Source organism: Saccostrea cucullata, unplaced genomic scaffold, assembly GCF_032062105.1.
Source record: "Saccostrea cucullata isolate Sc308-1 unplaced genomic scaffold, CSIRO_AGI_Scuc_v1 ctg978, whole genome shotgun sequence".
Classification (NCBI taxonomy): Eukaryota; Metazoa; Mollusca; class Bivalvia; order Ostreida; family Ostreidae; genus Saccostrea; species Saccostrea cuccullata.
This window is the reverse complement of record NW_026940388.1, coordinates 15,203-34,106: the sequence shown is the minus strand read 5'-3', so window position 1 is coordinate 34,106 and position 18,904 is coordinate 15,203. Positions and strand designations below refer to the sequence as shown.

The 18,904-nt window shown below is 35.0% G+C and overlaps 1 protein-coding gene across 1 annotated transcript in view; it reads left to right on the top strand.

The window, feature by feature from the left end:
* The window catches only part of LOC134255325 (uncharacterized), a gene marked incomplete at its 3' end in the record, with an annotated part of 92,696 nt that overhangs the window by 58,663 nt on the left and 15,129 nt on the right, over positions 1-18,904 (top strand). Inside the window, exons 43-57 of the mRNA XM_062737847.1 lie at positions 1,082-1,327; positions 2,273-2,446; positions 2,612-2,833; positions 4,534-4,576; positions 4,667-4,827; positions 4,966-5,148; positions 8,132-8,341; positions 9,526-9,568; positions 10,427-10,590; positions 10,762-10,935; positions 11,031-11,286; positions 13,848-14,008; positions 16,198-16,362; positions 16,688-16,868; positions 17,825-17,982. Coding sequence (XP_062593831.1) covers positions 1,082-1,327; positions 2,273-2,446; positions 2,612-2,833; positions 4,534-4,576; positions 4,667-4,827; positions 4,966-5,148; positions 8,132-8,341; positions 9,526-9,568; positions 10,427-10,590; positions 10,762-10,935; positions 11,031-11,286; positions 13,848-14,008; positions 16,198-16,362; positions 16,688-16,868; positions 17,825-17,982 — 2,541 coding nt within the window. The remainder of the gene's footprint in view (positions 1-1,081; positions 1,328-2,272; positions 2,447-2,611; positions 2,834-4,533; positions 4,577-4,666; positions 4,828-4,965; positions 5,149-8,131; positions 8,342-9,525; positions 9,569-10,426; positions 10,591-10,761; positions 10,936-11,030; positions 11,287-13,847; positions 14,009-16,197; positions 16,363-16,687; positions 16,869-17,824; positions 17,983-18,904) is intronic.

Genomic DNA, 18,904 nt, shown 5'->3' with positions numbered 1-18,904 from the left:
CATAACAATTAAAAATGATATGATTTTCTCTTCAGTCTAATACGTATTATGATGTCATGAAGTTTGAAAATTTCTTTATAAATGGCAAAAATGTAAGCCGTTTTTGAACATTTTGCATAGCCCCTAACCTCTGATCTGAAATGTTTAATTACATATTTTAATCATTATACATGTAAGTAGAAGATGCTCTAATTCACTCATTTTCTTCTTAATTTAAAAAAATATTTCAGTTTCATTAAGCCTGTTTATCAATACTTATGATTTTTTATGAGAAATAAAAGCACCAAATGCAAGTCCCTACTTTATATTGATGTTTGAAATAGGACATTGGGACTAGGTCAGTTAATTGGTATATAAACAGGACCATTTTATGGAGTTAGTGAACCTACTTCTTGATGTGAGTTATGATTGATTGATTGTATGCTGTTTTATGTCCTGTTTGAGTTTTTTTTTACATAGAGACTTCACTGTATGAAGGACTACAGATTAAGACCTTTACACACCCAAGTCAAAAATAAAATTTAATATAAAAATAATACAAGAAAAAAAATTCTGAAATAATACAAAGAATTCAGAATCAAGGCCATTAATTGAACAGTAATGGTCTTTACCATGCCAATGCCTACCTTGCCACAAGACCTTGGGGTTTTAGGTTTCATCCAAAAGACCCAGAGACTTTCACTTCAAAATGCCAAGTGCTTTTGCGAAGAACAGTTGCGACTAATTTTTTTGACTTCAATTAGTATTGGCCATGATTCGAACACCAAATCACAGAGCGAGAGCTGTGACAATAATTGAAATAAAGTGACAGATTATTAAACCAGGAATAAAGAATATACTGTAAATAATTTTTTATTTGCAAGAACTTTATTTTCGTGTATTTATGTGAGACAGTTTTCCTACGGAAAATTCGTTCTCACATATTTTATTATTCCCTGAGATTATTGAGCATTAGCCACCACTCATGAAAATTTTGTCTCACTAAAATGGAGTCAATGACTGTCTTGTAAAAAAAAATAGATGTTTTGATGCATGTAATATAGTGATCTACAGAATACACACATTTGCATTTTTTTTCTAGAATGTGCAAAGACCATCCTTTACCTACCATCCAAGATCCCTGACCCAATGTCCTGCTATATACCTGACTACTGTACAGGGATAGAGTGCTGTGCTGATATTCCTGTCCTTGGCCTTGGGTTACATGTGTTTGCTCTTCTGGACCTGGACAAATTGGAACTACAAATAGGAATGGAAAACATAAAAGAGACCATCAAACTTAATGACTATGTGTGGGGAGAAGTGAAAACTTACAGTGTGGCTGACGGTCTTATCAAACTAAGGTATGTTTAAGTTTCTCGTTTAGGAGCATTTGTGTCTAATTTTTTGATTAATTAGTAATTATACAGTTATGAATAAAAGAAATCCATTTTATAAACTTGTTTACTTTGTAATTTTGAAACAAAGTAATTGTTTTAAATGTAAATAAACTATGTAAAAGAACTAATCAAAATTCAGTTGAACAAGCAAAATTTAAAATAAGTAGTATAAACTGAACAAGTACTTTCATATTTTTAACAGCCATTTAGCATGTAAGGAATAACTGTCTAATTTTTTTTTATTTCATGATGTGATCAATCGAGTGGCTTGTGTGATAATTTGCATAAACGCCGAAGGCATTTATGCATAGAATTATTATGAAACCCAATCGATTGATAATCGTCATGAAAGCAAAAAATCTGACAGTTATTCCTTATATTTACATGCTCTTAATTCCGCCAATCTAGGTGCTACAAGCCCCGCTTCTGTCTCTATTTGCTCATGATTTTTAACCGCGCCTATTGATGAACCAATGCATTTATTAAGAAATAAAGTACATTAATTGTTTGTAATTTTATCTTGGACAAAAACATTGGAAATGTAAATATCTGTTTATAAATGCTAGCTTGAATGTTAAATTCTTCTTTAGGTTAAGTGTAAAGCCAATAACAAATGAGAATGTGTATGTGTTCAATGTTCATGCCTCTGTGTGTCTGAATGGAGGAGAGTGTTCAATTGACATCCCCATTTTAAGAAATACCAGGCTACCAACAATCAGAGCCATTATCACTGGAGAAAGCAAGAGTATGTAATAAAAGATGAGTCTCTGCTAAAGACGATAGAAAATGGATGTTGTGAATTTATGTTTATGTAGAAAATACAACGGAATACATTAGAGCAGTTACAGAGTTTTCTTCCTTTATTAAACAGCCTAAATACTATTCGTCTACAGATTTCTCACTTACTGATTGGTTACAAGAAATGGACATACCTTCAGTGAGTGATCTAAAGAACAATGCCAAGACTTTACTGCTCCAGCAACTGGGTGTTGAACAATACCTTTTAGAAACACCTTGTGATGCATCTGGGGATCTATATTTTCCAAATGTTCATGGATGGAAAAATGGTGAGTTGAATTTATATGGATATTCTATATGTTTCATTTCCAGTGATAAGAAATAGAGGAGGTAATTAGTTCAAGTTATGATAAATGGTTAATCTTTTTTCTGTTAATTGTACAGAATGTCCATTGAACATCGCTTTTAAACAAGTCTATGTCTTTTCACTACAGAGTGTCCATTGGACTGGGTAGTTTTACCCCAGATTACCTCAGACAAAGTGAGATGCAGCCTTTCCTCTAACTGTACACGGATAGACTGCTGTGTGGACTTCAGTCTGCTGAACCTCAAACTTCATATCTTCCTACACTTTGATAGGTGTAACTATGTCATCTCTGGAGGAATTGAAAAGAAAACATTCAGTTATGGATTGCTAGATTTCAACAATTTCTGGGGTATAATATCTTTGTAGTATTAAATGAAAGTTAATTACTTTACCCCGGTACTACTAGTGATATAAGTGTTCTGAATTCATTTTAAAGTCAGTTGTATAGGTTGGAGTACAAAACGGGCAGGGTATAATTGTTTACTTGAATTGCCCAGCTATATTGTAAGTTCAGTATATACTGAGCAAAATAAGTTTAGCAATTTAAGATATTTATCATAAAAAAAAGTTTAAAAAATAGACACAGCACTTACAATTAAATTTTTAAGTGAGCGTGTCACCACAAATCAAAATGAGGCAAATTTGTATTGTTTTGTAAGAAATATCGTGAAACTGATAACTGATACGTACGGGTTTGGAAAGTAAGATTCAATTTCAATATTGTGTAAGGCCTCCAATTGCAGCAATAACAATAACACAACGGGGTCTCAGGCTCCTTATAAGGTTTTGTATTTTAGCATAGTGATTTGGTTCCACTCCTGCTGCAGGACAAGGGTCAGTTCCCCTACGTTGTTGACGTTATGTCGTTGTCTTAATCGATGACTAAGAATGTCCCAAACGTGTTCAATTGCTGACAAATCTGGCAATATCGCGAGCCAATCAAAGATCCTAACATCATTCTGACGAAGGAGAGTTTGTGTGTCGTGCGGTATGCGGACGGACATTGCCCATGCGAGGCGGGATTGTCCATGACGTTGAGTTAGTGGTACTGCTACGAGAGGTTTTTGAGCTCGAAGATTTGCTAAACCTAGCTGGTTTCTTACACTTTGTGCATATAACCTCAGTCCAGTTGCATGGCGTAATTCTTCTGTAACTTTAAGAAGCAGCCATGAAACGGTAACGTCTCGACGTTGTAACAGTAAGACGATCTTGACTAACCGTCGTTTTTCGTGAACGTCCTGAGCGCTGATAATCACTTATATGTCATGTGGTCCGGGATCGGTTTAAAAGTCGACATATGGTTAACGGATGCACAAGAAAGTGTTCAACGACATCTTTTTGTGAGCAACAGGCCTTAGCATCTCTATAGTTGTTTGACGTTCATTTTTTAAAAGTCCTGGACGTTTCCCAATTAGACGTTTTTGCAATTTTTCACCGGTTTTCTTTAAAAAGCGTGTTTGAAGGGCTTTTCAAGTAAAAAATTCTTCCAGGACCATGCGCGTTCGAGCATGTCCATTTGTATTGTTGAATTTTCACAAAATTGGACGACGCGGTTTCTGCGCGTCAAGTTAAAAAAAGAAGTGTGTCTTTTGTTACCTTTTTGAAAATTGATTTTATGTAGAAACAAAATAAAACAATTTTGAAAAATATTTTTAAAATTATACCTATGGAAAAACAATTGCTAAACTTATTTTGCTCAGTATATAAGGACATGTCGGTAACAAGAGAATTAATCATTTTTCATGTTTGTCTCCTCTTCTCTCTTGGGTTTTCAGTTTTCTTTATTTCAGCATTTATCTTATTCTCAAAAGAACTAGCACTAAATACACATGGCTGCTTAACCAGGTATAATTAAGTACTGATTTTATGAGCCAAAAAAATTGAATACAGTCAAATTTTGTTTAAAATAATCTACATTTCAGCTAGCATGATCGGCCAAGGGTTTGTGTTCTATTGATAAGCTTCACTGTGAATTCATTATTTCAATGGATTGACCTCATAAAAAGTCTATGCTTGTTTATTAATTTTCTTATTTCTTATAAAATCTAGGTAGAGAAGTCTCCATGAATATTGGAAATGTTGTCTTCATCAAGTAAGTGTGTTTAGTTTTGTTTTGTCTGTAGTATCTTTTCTTAAAATGATGGTAATAAAGATGTAAGTCATATAACAATTTCTCTTATAGATTTAAAGCCACTCAGCTGGAAGTATCTAAGAAATATGTTTTAGACATGGGGGTTTCTGTGTGTTTAGAACCTGCAGTCTGTGATTTGGATATTCCTATATTAAAAGAAGTCCTTATTCCCATTCTCAATTGTGACCTCACCATGGATTTTAATATCAAAGGTGGGAATTTTTTTTTATCAAAAAAAAAAATGCATTATCATACATCTTTACGTGTGGGATTTGTATATTTTGATATTTTTGTTTTAAAATTGCTATTCCTTAATACTTTAAACGTTGTAAGAAATGTTTTCTCCATAGATTTTTCTCTGATGAAGTGGATGGATGATCATGGTCTGTCATTTGATGGAAGTTTGTCTACAGCACTAGCTACTGCTTTGTTTAAAAAGCTAGGGATTAATTCTTTCTTGAGGAGTCCAGCATGTGAAAGGACAGAACCACCTTATAGTGTCAACAAAGTGGACATCAGTGGGTGGTCCTCAGGTGAAAAATTTTAACAGTTTGATCATAGTCAGTTTAAAAAAAAAGCGAAGAATTGATACCCACTGAAAATTTGAAGTTTCCAGCAGTCTTGCATATTAAGGTGAATTGTTACCACATTCACTTCATCAATTTTGGGGAAAGTTATTTTTTTTTATTTCACAACCTGTTTCTGAGTCTCATGAAGGAAATTGAGATAAAGAACAGTATTCAATAACAAAGTCCATAAAACAATACAAAATAGGAGCAGAGCAAACACGGACCTCCAAAACATCAGAGGTGGGATCAGGTGTCATGGAGGAGTGAGCATCCCTCAAACCATTTAATCGTTTTATTTCACATAAAAATGGCAGTTGTGTAACTCTAATGCATATACTCCTTACACAAAAATGATGCTTATTAAGAATGTATATTTTCGCATTTTTAGCCACCTGAGTAACTCAGGTGACCTATTGCTATCCGTTTTCGTCCGTCGTCCGTCGTGCGTCGTGTGTCGTGTGTTAACATTTGAACATTTTCAGCTTCTTCTCTGAAACCACTGAACCAATTTCAACCAAATTTGGTATACAGCATCTATGGGTAGAGGGGAACAAAAATTGTGAATTTCATGGTCCCCGCCCCCCTGGGGCCTGAGGGGTGGGGCCAAAACCACTAAAATTAATGAAATCTTTAAAAATCTTCTTCTTTACTCCTGGACATCAAGCAGGCAAACTATTGGCATGAATGTAATGAGCATTAAGCCCTCTACCAAAATTGTGAAATTCATGGCCCCAGGGTCAGGGGTTCTAGTGCTAGGGCGGGGCTCTATAGATTATATAGTGAAAATGCATTATTTCTTTGATAATCTTCTTCTCTGCTCCTGGGTATTATATATACTAACTAAGCACATAGTTATGATGAGCAAGAGTGTCTCTTCCAGATTTGTGAATTTTATGGCCCCAGGGTCAGGGGTTCTGGTGTTAGGGCGGGGCTCTATAGATAATATAGTGAAAATGCATTATTTCTTTGAAAATCTTCTTCTCTGCTCCTGGGTATTAAATACACTAAATAAGCACATAGTTATGATGAGCAAGAGTGCCTCTTCAAGATTTGTGAATTTTATGGCCCCAGGGTCAGGGGTTCTGGTGTTAGGGCGGGGCTCTATAAATTATATAGTGAAAATGCATTATTTCTTTGAAAATCTTCTCTGCTCCTGGGTATTAGATAAACTAACTAAGCACATAGTTATGATGAACAAGAGTGCCTCTTCCAAAATTGTGAATTTTATGGCCCCAGGGTCAGGGGTTCTGGTGTTAGGGCGGGGCCCTATAGATAATATAGTGAAAATGCATTATTTCTTTGAAAATCTTATTCTCTGCTCCTGGGTATTAAATACACTAAGTAAGTACATAGTTATGATGAGCAAGAGTGCCTCTTCCAAAATTGTGAATTTTATGGCCCCAGGGTCAGGGGTTCTGGTGTTAAGTCGGGGCTCTATTGATTATATAGTAAAATTACATTTATTCTTTGTAAATATTTTTCTTTGCTTCTGGGTTTTAAGCCAATGATCCAAGTATATATATATTTATGATGAAGAAAGGTGCATCTAGCAAAGTGGTTTTTAATGCCCCCAGGGTCAAAGGGGGGTGGGTGGTGGGGGGGGATACATATCCTGAAAATAAATTAATGCTTTGAAATCTGCTCTTTGGTATTAATCAACCATTTTATGATAAAATTTGCAAAATTTTTTGAAATGTATGGCCCTGGGTCAGTGGTTCCTTTGGGGTGAGGTGCACAACTGGTTATAAAGTGGAAGTGCATTTTCTCTTTGTTACTCTGATCTACCTCTGGGTATTAAGTAAATAGAGTAAGCATGCTAAGTTAACAATTATGATAAGCAATGGTGCCTCTTTCAAAATTGCAAATTGTGAATTTCATTGCCTCCGGTTGAACCAAATTTAATTGTTTGAAAGTTGTTACACAATACTCAGGTGACCTATAAGGCCCGTGGGCCTCTTGTTAGCTCACCTGAGCCGAAGGCTCAAGTGAGCTTTTCTGATCAAAATTTGTCCGTTTCCTGTCGTCGTCTGCGTTGTTGTCGTTGTCGGCCTTGTCATAAACTTTTCACATTTTCATCTTCTTCTTAGGAACAAATGAACCAATTTCAACCAAATTTGTCACAAAGTATTCTTAGGTAAAGAGGATTCAAGCTTGTTCAAATGAAGGGCCACGCCCTTTTCCAAGGGGAGATGAAGATTCAAGTATGCTCAAATTATAACCCTGGGTAGGGTGGGGACACGATGGGGTATCAAAGTTAAACATAGAAATACATAGGAAATTTAAAAATCAAAGCTTTGTTTGTTCATAGTTATATGGAAGCATCCTCTGGTAGTGAGGTTTGTTCAAATCATGAACCCTGAAGCAAGGGTGAGGTCATTGTGGGTGATCAGAGTAGGATTACAAAGAAAAAATCTTTAAAATTTTTCTTTTTGAGAACAGCAAAGTTGTGATTGGTCATATTTATATGGAAGCATCCTCAGGTAGTGTAGATTCATGTTTGTTCAAACCATGACCCCCGGGAAAGCCATGATTGATCATCAATTTAAAAGCATCATTAAAGTGGATCATAACAATAAACAACAAAGCCATTTCGAGTCATATTTATTCAAAAGCATTCTTAGGAAGTGTAGATTTAAGTTTGTTCAAATCTCCTACTCCCTCTTACACACTTTTATGATATATTTAAACTTTTCAATACTAAACTGATTTTTGCTTTTACCTAGCTAGTTGCGCAGGTGAGCAATGTGGCCCCTGGGCCTCTTGTTTTCTATTGTCTTCAAATATTTGCATGAGCTTAATGTTTTGTGCATTACTTTCTCCTGTATTGATTTTTAATATGAGTGCATGCTGTACAATGTGTATCAGACAATTTGTGTTAAAGTTTCCATGAGATAGTACTATGAATAAAATTTATATATATATATATATTTAGAATTTGATTTTGTAGACTGTCCAGCTAAAATGTCATTGCCAACAATAAGAGGAACAACTGCCTGCTACATCAAAAACACATGTACAGCTATCAAATGCTGTGTGGAGGTTGGAAAAGTCAGCAGAACATTTGAGATTGAATTGGACATAGACTTCTGTAACCAGAAACTGACTTTTGGTATAGAGAAGCTTACAGAGACTGTTTCTCTCCAGGGATTTGAGTATGGTATAAATTTAGGATTTTGCTTTCCCCACATTGCTTTATTTGTCATCATAAAAAGCAGAAAGATAAAATTTATTAAGACTTTCAAAGATATATTGTATTATACTTAAATATATAAGTTTCAATCCATTTGTTTATGCACTAACATCTACCCCATACTTTTTATAATTGAAAACTTTGACTTTATACCATTGTTGATTATGATCTAAAGAAATCGATAACTAATCGAAAATGATAATCGATCCTTACTCTGGATCAGTTTGTTACAATGTATTTTCAGGGTTTTAACCAGAGAAGATGATAAAATTGTTACAGAGATATTTTTTGCAGCTCCTACTAACATAAGTTAACGTTACCTTCAAAATTGGTAGATTTTATGTTTTATGTACTCTAGAAGAAAAACTTTTTGTTCCAAAAATTCAGATTTGCTTCACCATATCCATACCTCATATCATTCTGTTATGAAAATATTTTGCAATTTTACTCTATAAAGTGCATAATATGAAAAGGGGGTCTGACATAAGTGTAATTTACAAGGTTATGAAAAAAAGATGAAGTGAGGTTTAGGAATCAATATTTGTTCTACCTCTCATTTCATTTACTTTGTATCATTTTATTTATATACACACAAATAAAACTAGAGGTACTGTGAGCAATGAGAGCTAACTAAATGATACCCCCGCTTCCCTCATGATTTTAATGGCGAAGTCCATCTCTTGCTCTGGGGGATTTGAAAAAAAGTTTCAGACAAGAAAGTAAAATAAGACATGCACACTGGAATTATGTGATAAAGAATCTGTGAAACTATTATTAAATTCAATTCAATGGTATGGGAAGAGTTGCGGATAATAGATTGGTACCCTTCAGTATTATAAAAAGAATGGCAGTATCAATGTTTTGCTATGGAAAACCCGAAATGTTTCCAATCAAAACGTAAAATAAGTGGTTACAATGGTAAGATGTAACAAAGAATCTATGAAAGTTTCATTAAATATCATTCAGCGTAATAAGAGTTGTGGATAAAAGATGGGTACCCGAAAGCATAACGGATGGATGTACAGGCAGGCGGATGGACATCCTGATAACTATATACCCTCCCACTTTTCAAACAAGGGCTATAACGATAATTCGTCAACTTACAATATTTATGTGGGAGTGTTTAGAAAATCTTTTTTTAATATTTACAGGAAAAAGAAAGGAGGTGGTCATCATGGGCATTGTCAAGATGTGGTAGGTTCTTTAGCTCACTTGTGCTGAAAGCTCAAGTGGGCTTTTCTGATCACCAGCTTTCCATTCTTCTTTCTGTAAATGTATGACATTTTCGACTTCATTTCATGAAAATCACTGGGCCAGTTTTAATCCATTGTGTTACAATGCACCCCCAGATAAAGGGAATTCTGCATTATTGAAAAGATATTTTCTGAAGAAATACTGAGTTATAAAAAAATATTTTCTGAAGAAATACTGAGTTAGAAAATATATATGTGGAAATTCTCAGAGGAAGTGTAGATCGTAAATGTTTCATATCATGGCCCATAGGGATAGGGTGGACAATAATAGGAAAATCAAAGATTTACATTTTCATTTTTTTCAAGAGCCACTGCAGCAGAAATACTGAAATTTATATGAAATCTGTCTGAGCTAGTGTAGATTTTAAATTGATCATATCTTGGCCCAGTGGTTAGGATAAGGGTCCCAGTAGGGATTACCGGGGGGAAACTTTTAAAAATTCATCTATTCTAAGAGCGACGTAGCTATGATAAATCAATGAAAGCATCCTCTGGTTGTGTAGATTAATTTTTGTTCAAATCATTTCTCCTGTATATATGGCGGGTCCATAATTGTAAATAAAAATTACACTTATGAATATATGTTTATAAGGGGGGGGGGGGGGCTGACACAGAACAAAAAGTGATTCAGGTAAGCATTGTCACTCAAGGACCTCTTGTTTGAGATTAGAAGTAATTTGTATTTAAGATATAATTTTATTAATATCAACATAAAGATCCTTTATTTTCTTCTTGTCTGGTAATTGGAAAGGATACCTGTTAACCAGTGCAAAAGAATAATATTGTATTCACTCAAAAGGTACACCATTTGGGACAATGAAGGGGAAGGTGTTTATGTGGTTACAGTAGACCTAGCAATCTGCTTTGAAGATGGAGGAGATTGTCTCATCAACACAAATATCCTAGATCAATTCAAATTGTCTAAGCAAGCATGCATTTGGGGAACATCATTCTTGAGCCAAGGTGGGTGTTAATTAAGACTATATCATGAATTGTGAATTAAGTTATAAATTATTTGTTAACCATTAATCAAATAAATATAAAAACTATATTAAACATAGTGGTTGTCCTATTTGAGTACTATTCCCGTATATAAGAGGGAAATTATAATAAAGAGTTTTTCTTCTTTGACAGATTTTTCCCTGAAGCAGTTTATGGACAACGCTGCAATAACAGCTTATGATCAAATAAAAGGTCTTGCTCTTGATAAACTGAAAGAGGCACTTGGTCTTCCTACATTTTTGAATGATCCCCCTTGTTCATTGGTAGGCTCTGCCTTTGTACCAAATATCAGTGGAATCAAAAAAGGTTATAACATTTTGGCACTATTAAAAAAAAATCTCTCAGGTAAACAGAATTATAAATGATTATGAATGAGTAAAATATTTTTTTCTGGCTTGTAGTATGCCCAAAGGACATTTCTTCCCTTCCAACACTTCCGAGCAACATGGTTTGTCAGATCACAGAGTCCTGTACAGGTGTTGACTGTTGTATCGGAGCAGAACCAATCCACCACAACTTCCATGCCTACCTTGACATAGATCCATGTAACTTCACCATCAGATTTGGTATTGACAAATTCCAGTTTCAGATCTACATGCAGGAGTACAGTTTTGGAGTGGAAAAAGATGTCAGATTGGTCAATGTTGTTCGCATTAAGTAAGAAACTCATTTTCTCTCATTATCAATAGCTTTATTTGAGAAAGTTGAATGAAATGAAAGTGTTAATACAACAGAATTCGTGTACCCTTTTTTCAAACAAACAAAACACAATTAGGGGGAGGGGGCTTCAGATTTAACTGTTTCAATGTGAAAAGATTTTCGTAGTTTCAGTTATCATAAACATGGAATCTCAACTTGACAACAGCCTTTTTAATTTTTTTAGGTCACCTGAGTAAACTCAGGTGACCTATTGCTATCTGTTTTCATCCGTCGTCGTGCGTTGTGTGTCGTGCGTTAACATTTGAACATTTTCAGCTTCTTCTCTGCAACCACTGAACCAATTTCAACCAAATTTGGCATAAAGCATCTATGGTTGAAGGGGAACAAAAATTGTGAATTTCATGATCCCTGCCCCGCCTGGGGCCTGTGGGGTGGGGCCAAAACCACTAAAATTAGTGCAATCTTTAAAAATCTTCTTCTTTACTCCTGGACATCAAGCAGTCAAACTGTTTGCATGATTGTAATCAGCAATGAGTCCTCTTCCATAATTGTGAAATTCATGGCCCTGGGGTCAGGGGTTCTAGTGCTAGGGCGGGGCTAAATAAGTAGGTAGTGAAAATGCATTATTTCTTTGAAAATCTTCTTCTCTGCTCCTGGGTATTAAATAAACCAACTAATTACATAGTTAAGATGAGCAAGAGTGCCTCTACCAAAATTGTGAATTTTATGGCCCCAGGGTCAGGGGTTCTGGTGTTAGGGCGGGGCTCTATTGATTATATAGTGAAAATACATGAATTCTTTGAAAATCTTCTTCTCTGCTCCTGGGTATTAAATAAACTAACTAAGTACATAGTTATGATGAGCAAGAGTGCCTCTACCAAAATTATGAATTTTATGGCCCCAGGGTCAGGGGTTCTGGTGTTAGGGCGGGGCTCTATTGATTATATAGTTAAAATACATGAGTTCTTTGAAAATCTTCTTCTCTGCTCCTGGGTATTAAATAAACTAAGTACATAATTAAGATGAGCAAGAGTGCCTCTTCCAAAATTATGAATTTTATGGCCCCAGGGTCAGGGGTTCTGGTGTTAGGGCGGGGCTCTATTGATTATATAGTGAAAATACATGAATTCTTTGAAAATCTTCTTCTCTGCTCCTAGGTATTAAATAAACTTACTAAGTGCATAGTTATGATGAGCAAGAGTGCCTCTACCAAAATGATAAATTTTATAGCCCCAGGGTCAGGGGTTCTGCTGTTAGGGTGGGGCTCTATTGATTATATAGTGAAAATACATGAATTCTTTGAAAATCATCTTTTCTGCTCCTGGATATTTAATAAACTAAGTAAGTACATAGTTATGATGAGCAAGAGTGCCTCTACCAAAATTATGAATTTTATGGCTCCAAGGACAGGGGTTCTGGTGTTAGGGCGGGGCTCTATAGATTATATAGTGAAAATACCTGAATTCTTTGAAAATCGTCTCCTCTGCTCCTAGGAAAAAAATAAACTAACTAAGTGCATAGTTATGATGAGCAAGAGTGCTTCTACCAAAATAATGAATTTTATGGCCCCAGGGTCAGGGGTTCTGGTGTTAGGGTGGGACTGTATTGATTATATAGTGAAAATACATGAATTCTTTGAAAATCTTCTCCTCTGCTCCTAGGAAATAAATAAACTGACTAAGTATATGGTTATGATGAGCAAGAATGCCTCTTTCTTAATTCTGAATTTTATAGCCCCAGGGTCAGGGGTTCTGGTGTTAGGGCGGGGCTCTATTGATTATATAGTGAAAATACATTAAACCTTTGAAAATTTTCTTCTCTGCTCCAGGGTATTAAGCAGATGAACTACCAATATAGTTATGATGGACAAGGGCCCATATCTTCCACAATTGTGAATTTCAAGGCCCCAGGGTCAGGGGTACCATAGAGAGAGGGGTTGTTGTTGTTGTACTTACATACTGAAAATGAATGAATGGTTTGAAATCTGCTCCTTGGTATTAATCAAATATCAAGGCCTAAGGGTCAGGGGTTCATGTATGGTAGGGGCACTACTGATTATTGCTGAATATTACTGATTAGTTGAAATGCATTTTGTGTTCCCTTACCCTGCATATGGGTATTAAGTAAACAAACTAAGCAACTGCTAAGTGTATTGTTATGATGATCAATGGTGCCTCTTTCAAAATTGTGAATGCCATGGCATCTGGCTTAAAACATGAATCAAATTCAATCACTGGAAAGTTGTTGCATAATGCTCAGGTGACCTATAAGGCCCATGGGCCTCTTGTTATATCCTAAATCTCTAGGGCCCTATGACCCCTGTCTATTATGTTTATGTCAAGGTCAGAAAATCATTGAAAAAAATGTTTTTCAGATTTAACTTTAGATTTCTTTGGCTTTTTTCCTGAAAATTCCCTGAACTGGTGTATTCAAAAATGAAATATTCAGTTTAAATTTGCATTTTGCAAAGTGTCGTGATCCCACAACCAGATGTGTGTCAGATAGGAGTTTAAAAACTTTGAAAAACAAACTGTTTCAAGTTTTCTTTAACTTGACAGATTTCAGATTTGGGATTTATCAGCTGAGAACCAGTATCTTGTCAACCTCAGATTTAGTGTTTGCTTTGATTCAAATTCTGCCTGTTTACTGGATATAGATATTTTCCACGAGAAGCGTCTACCCAAGAAAGTGTGTGATTTTGCTGTAGAAGCAATACCAGGTTTGTCTGATGTTTTATAGCCCTTTCCAAAATTATCAAATTCATGTTCGTGGGTTCAGGGATCAAGCCTTGGACTAAGTTGGAGATAAATTGAAATTTATTATGAATTTACCTACATGTACCCTGGTAATCTTCTGTTGTTCAAGGATATAAACTGTATGAAATTGATGATGTCCCTAACAATCTGTTTAAAAATAAAAATAAATGTTTGCTACATGAGGTCAGGGTTCCATTTCAATATGGTGATAAACTGGCTATAGCCTGAGAAAATTATTATATTCTGCTGACCTTCAAGACTCTGGGGTCTTCTTTTTTTTTACCCCCCCCCCACACACACACACACAGAGACATACAAAATCAAAGAAAAGATGCATAATTGTTTATCCTGTCTTAATTTCTTTCCTTGTGCAGAAAACTTGTACTGTATTTGGCTTTACCATTTAGTAAATATTTAACGCTTCAAATGCACTAAATTTAAAGGTTAGACTGAGTGTTATTCTGTATAACTATTGGCGTCAGAGTTAAAAGTTTCAGGAGCAGGTCCATTCTAAAGTACTTATAAGCTGAACATGGACCTAACTTGCATGGGTGATGCATCTAGAAATAAACAATATCATACTTGTTTCAAATGATTTTTTTCTGAACAACTGGTTTATGTTTTTAGCTCACCTGAGCCGAAGGCTCAAGTGAGCTTTTCTGATCACATTTTGTCCGGCGTCCGTCCGTCTGTCTGTCTGTCTGTCCGTCTGTCTGTCTAGCTGTCTGTCCGTCTGTCTGTCTGTCTGTAAACTTTTCACATTTTCGACTTCTTCTCAAGAACCGCTGGGCCAATTTCAACCAAGCTTGCCACAAAGTATCCTTGGGTGAAGGGAATTCCAATTTATTCAAATGAAGTGCCACGCCCTCATTCAAGGGGAGATAATTGGGAATTAATGAAAATTTAGTGGCATATTTTAAAAATCTTCTTCTCAAGAACCACTGTGCCAGGAAAGATGAAACTTATGGGGAAACATCCTCAGGTAGTGTAGATTCAATTTGTTTGAATCATGACCCCCAGTGGTAGGGCGGGGCAAAAATGGCCGACCAAAATTTTACATAGAAATATATAGGAAAATTCTTTAAAAATCTTCTTCCCAAGAATGACAAAGCCATAATTCATCATATTTATATGGAAGCATGTTCAGGTAGTGTAGATTCAAGTTTGTTCAAATCATGACCCCCATGGGTAGGGCGGGGTCAAAATGGCCGACCAAAGTTTTACACAGAAATATATAGGAAAATTCTTTAAAAATCTTCTCCTCAAGAATGACAAAGCCATAATTCATCATATTTATATGGAGGCATGTTCAGGTAGTGTAGATTCAAGTTTGTTCAAATCATGACCCCCAGAGGTAGGGCGGGGCCAAAATGGCCAACCAAAGTTTTTAAAGATATATACTGAGTATATGGGAAAATTCTTTAAAAATCATTTTCTAAAAATGGCAAATCCATGATTGGTCATGGGACTACTTTTGGATTTAAACTTTACAATAAAAAGCCATTTTCTACTTTTTCCTACCCTTAGTGCTCAGGTGAGCGATGTGGCCCATGGGCCTCTTGTTTATGTTTTTATAGTAGATTAGTATTTACACTGTCATGTTTAAACATTCGCAGATGATGCAGCTATGTTGTACACTACCAAACTTTCTTTGGGTTTTTAGATTTAAGTAGCCTACATTTTCAAGATGAGTGAACAGTTAGTATTTTAGAGCATGTCTCTTCTAAGAGACTATAAACCCTTAAAACAAATTTACATGGATGTGGTTTTGGATTTCCTGTTTAACATCGCCAATGTGATCTGCATAATATTTACTTGTATTAACGCTCCTCTTCGACGAAGGGAGGGCTTATTGCTTTGCTGCTGTCTGTTGGTTGATCAGTCTGTTGGTCCACTAAGTTTCCTTTCATTTTCTTTACAGTAGTTATACATACTGAAATGAAATTTGTTGTACAGATTTATAACAAGAATATCTAGTTCAAGTTCTGTTCGGGTGCGAACATATTTATGAGTCAGAGTTATGCCCTTGGACTTAAAAAAAATCAAATTATTAAGGAAGAGGGGGCATACGTGTTTCACAAACATGTCTTGTTGGCATTTTTGTTTTACACACAAATCTTGTTTCTTGAAAAAATTGATTTTTTCTTTGCAGACTTTTCACTAGATAAATGGAAAGAATCTTACGGTGTATCAACGGAACATCTTCTGCCAACCGTGATAGATCAGCTGATGGAACATCTAGGGATAGCTGGGTACTTGAAAAGACCACAGTGCACTATAAACATTGAAGCCAGCAGTAGCGAGAGATGGATTGATGGTAGGTGAACATTAACAGTGAAAATGTAAGGATTCACAGGTAATGCAGATTCAAGTTTGTTCAAGTCATGGCCTTGGGGGGCGGTCACAATTGGGGATGAGAGATTTACTTTGGAATATGATGAGAAAAAAATACATCTCTAGTCAAGGATGGCAATGATTAATCATATCTGTATTATCTGTATAATAATATTATAATTCAAGTAATTTAGGAAATAATAATATTTGAATAAAGAGGTTTTAAAATTTCTTGAGAAGAAAAGCATGGCGAATGTAACTTTTAAGCATTTGTGCCTTTAGGACTCAAATTTGTACTTTTATTTTAGAATGTCCAAAATCACAACTGTACAAGAAACCAAGCCTGGCAGGTCTACAAGTTTTGTGCTCTATCTCTTCTAGATGCACAGAAATTCACTGTTGTGTACATGTTATGTCAGTAGGAAGAAACTTTGAAACTTATCTCGACCTTGATACATGTAACAAAACACTGGTTATTGGAATTGAGCAGTATAGAGGAAAATTTAGCCTTCTTAACTACACTTTCGGTAAAGTATAAATTTAATAAATTTTTATAAAGCTCTTATTAAGTTGACTTTCCTCCAATTGCATAAAAACTAATATTAAAAGAATTCGTTATCGAGGGATAGACATAAAAACCTTAAAATGAAGAATGTGGGTTAATTCCTTATATTGCAGTTTACATGAATTTGAACATCTCAAATAAGCTAGGTTGCAGGTATGCCAAAGATGTACATAAAGTATAAATTAGAATTTGTATGAGTTTCCCCTTGAACATGGAGGTTTTATTAGTGTTCTGAAGTTATATAAAAGGATAAAAACGAAACATTTTGTGGCTAGAAAAACAATTTCATAATTACAATTAAGTTGGTGATTGTATTGCCCAAGGACTTCTTGTTGTTAAGTTGCAATTATTTCATTATTGTTCTGATATCTATTTCAGGAACAAGGAGACAGTTTTGGCTGCAGAATATTATAAAGATTGAGTATGTTTGTAATGATATAATTCTTAAAATTATTAATGATAAAACAATCCATTGAATTTAATTTTAACAATGTATATTGGAAAAATAGTATGAAAATAATAAAAAATATTCTGCATATTACTGTAAAAGCACACATTTTGTTGGGTTAAAATTTTGTTGATTTGCCATAAGAAAGGGTTTCCTGGGCATTAAATTTTGTAAATGTATACTCTGCCTATTATATTTAGTTAAATAAAGTCCATGTTCAAAGTTAATGTGGGATCTAATTTCGTTGAGAATTGTTGACAACGAAAACAATGAAAAAACATCTCCAATTTTAAATTTCTGTTTAATCAGTATTGATTGGTTTGGTTTTTTTTTAATAAACTGATTATCAAGTTTTTCTTATTGTTCATTTTGATTTGATGATGCAGTTGAGATAGTCAGGTGTTCCTAATGATGTGTATTTTTTTCATTTAGATATAGTGTTGAGGACCTTGTTGGATATGCTAGGTACTTGGTGAACATGAAAGTGGAAGTCTGTTTGGAGAAAAACAACCCATGTGTATTTTCGCAGGACATTGCAAAAGATCTGTACCTTCCAAAACTTGAGTGTAACTGGTCATTAGACCATTCTGGTTAGTTATTCACGAGTTTTGAGATTAAAACATTAAAGTCTGTGTGATGGAATATGTTCAAATTATTTCACTGTATAATCTGGCCTTTGCTTTCATTCCAATTTCATTAATTTCTATTTTTAGTTCATCTCGGCCTAAGTGAACTTTTCTGATCAAAATTTGTCCGATCTTGTCGTCATTACCGTACACATTTTACTTTTCAAGAACCATTTGGCCAGTTTCAACCAAACTTGCGACAAAGTATCCATGGATGAAGGGGGTTGAAGTTGTTTAAATGATGGGTCACACGCTCTTCCGAGGGGAAATAATTATGAGTTAGTGAGAAATTAATGGCATCTTTTACAAAAATCTTCTCAAGAACCACTGGGCCAGGAAAGATGAAACTCATGTGAAATCATCCTCAGTGGGTGTATATTCAATTTTCATCATTCATGACCCCTTGGGTAGGGTTGGGCCACAACAGATTATCAAAATTGTACATAGGAATACTTAGGAACCAACATTAAAAACCTTATCAAGAGCAGCAAAGCCTTGATCGCTGATATTCATATGGAAGCATCCTCAGGAAGTGTAAAATAAGTTGTCATTTGACCTCCTGTGGATAGAGTGGGGCCATAATGGGCAATGAAAGATTTATAGAGAAATATGTAGAAAAAAAATCTAAAATTACAAAAAAAATTAAATCCATGTTATTGGTGATATTCATATGGAAGCATCTTCAGGTAATGTAGAGTACAGATTGTTCAAACCAAAACTCATGGGGAATGGGGATAGGGTGGGGACTCAATGTTGAATTAATTTTTACATACTAAAATATACTAGTATACTATAATATCTTTAAAATTCTCTGGAGAACAGCAAATCTATGATTAGTGATTTTTTTATATGGAACTAATAGAAGTATCCTAGGGGAAAAAAATCC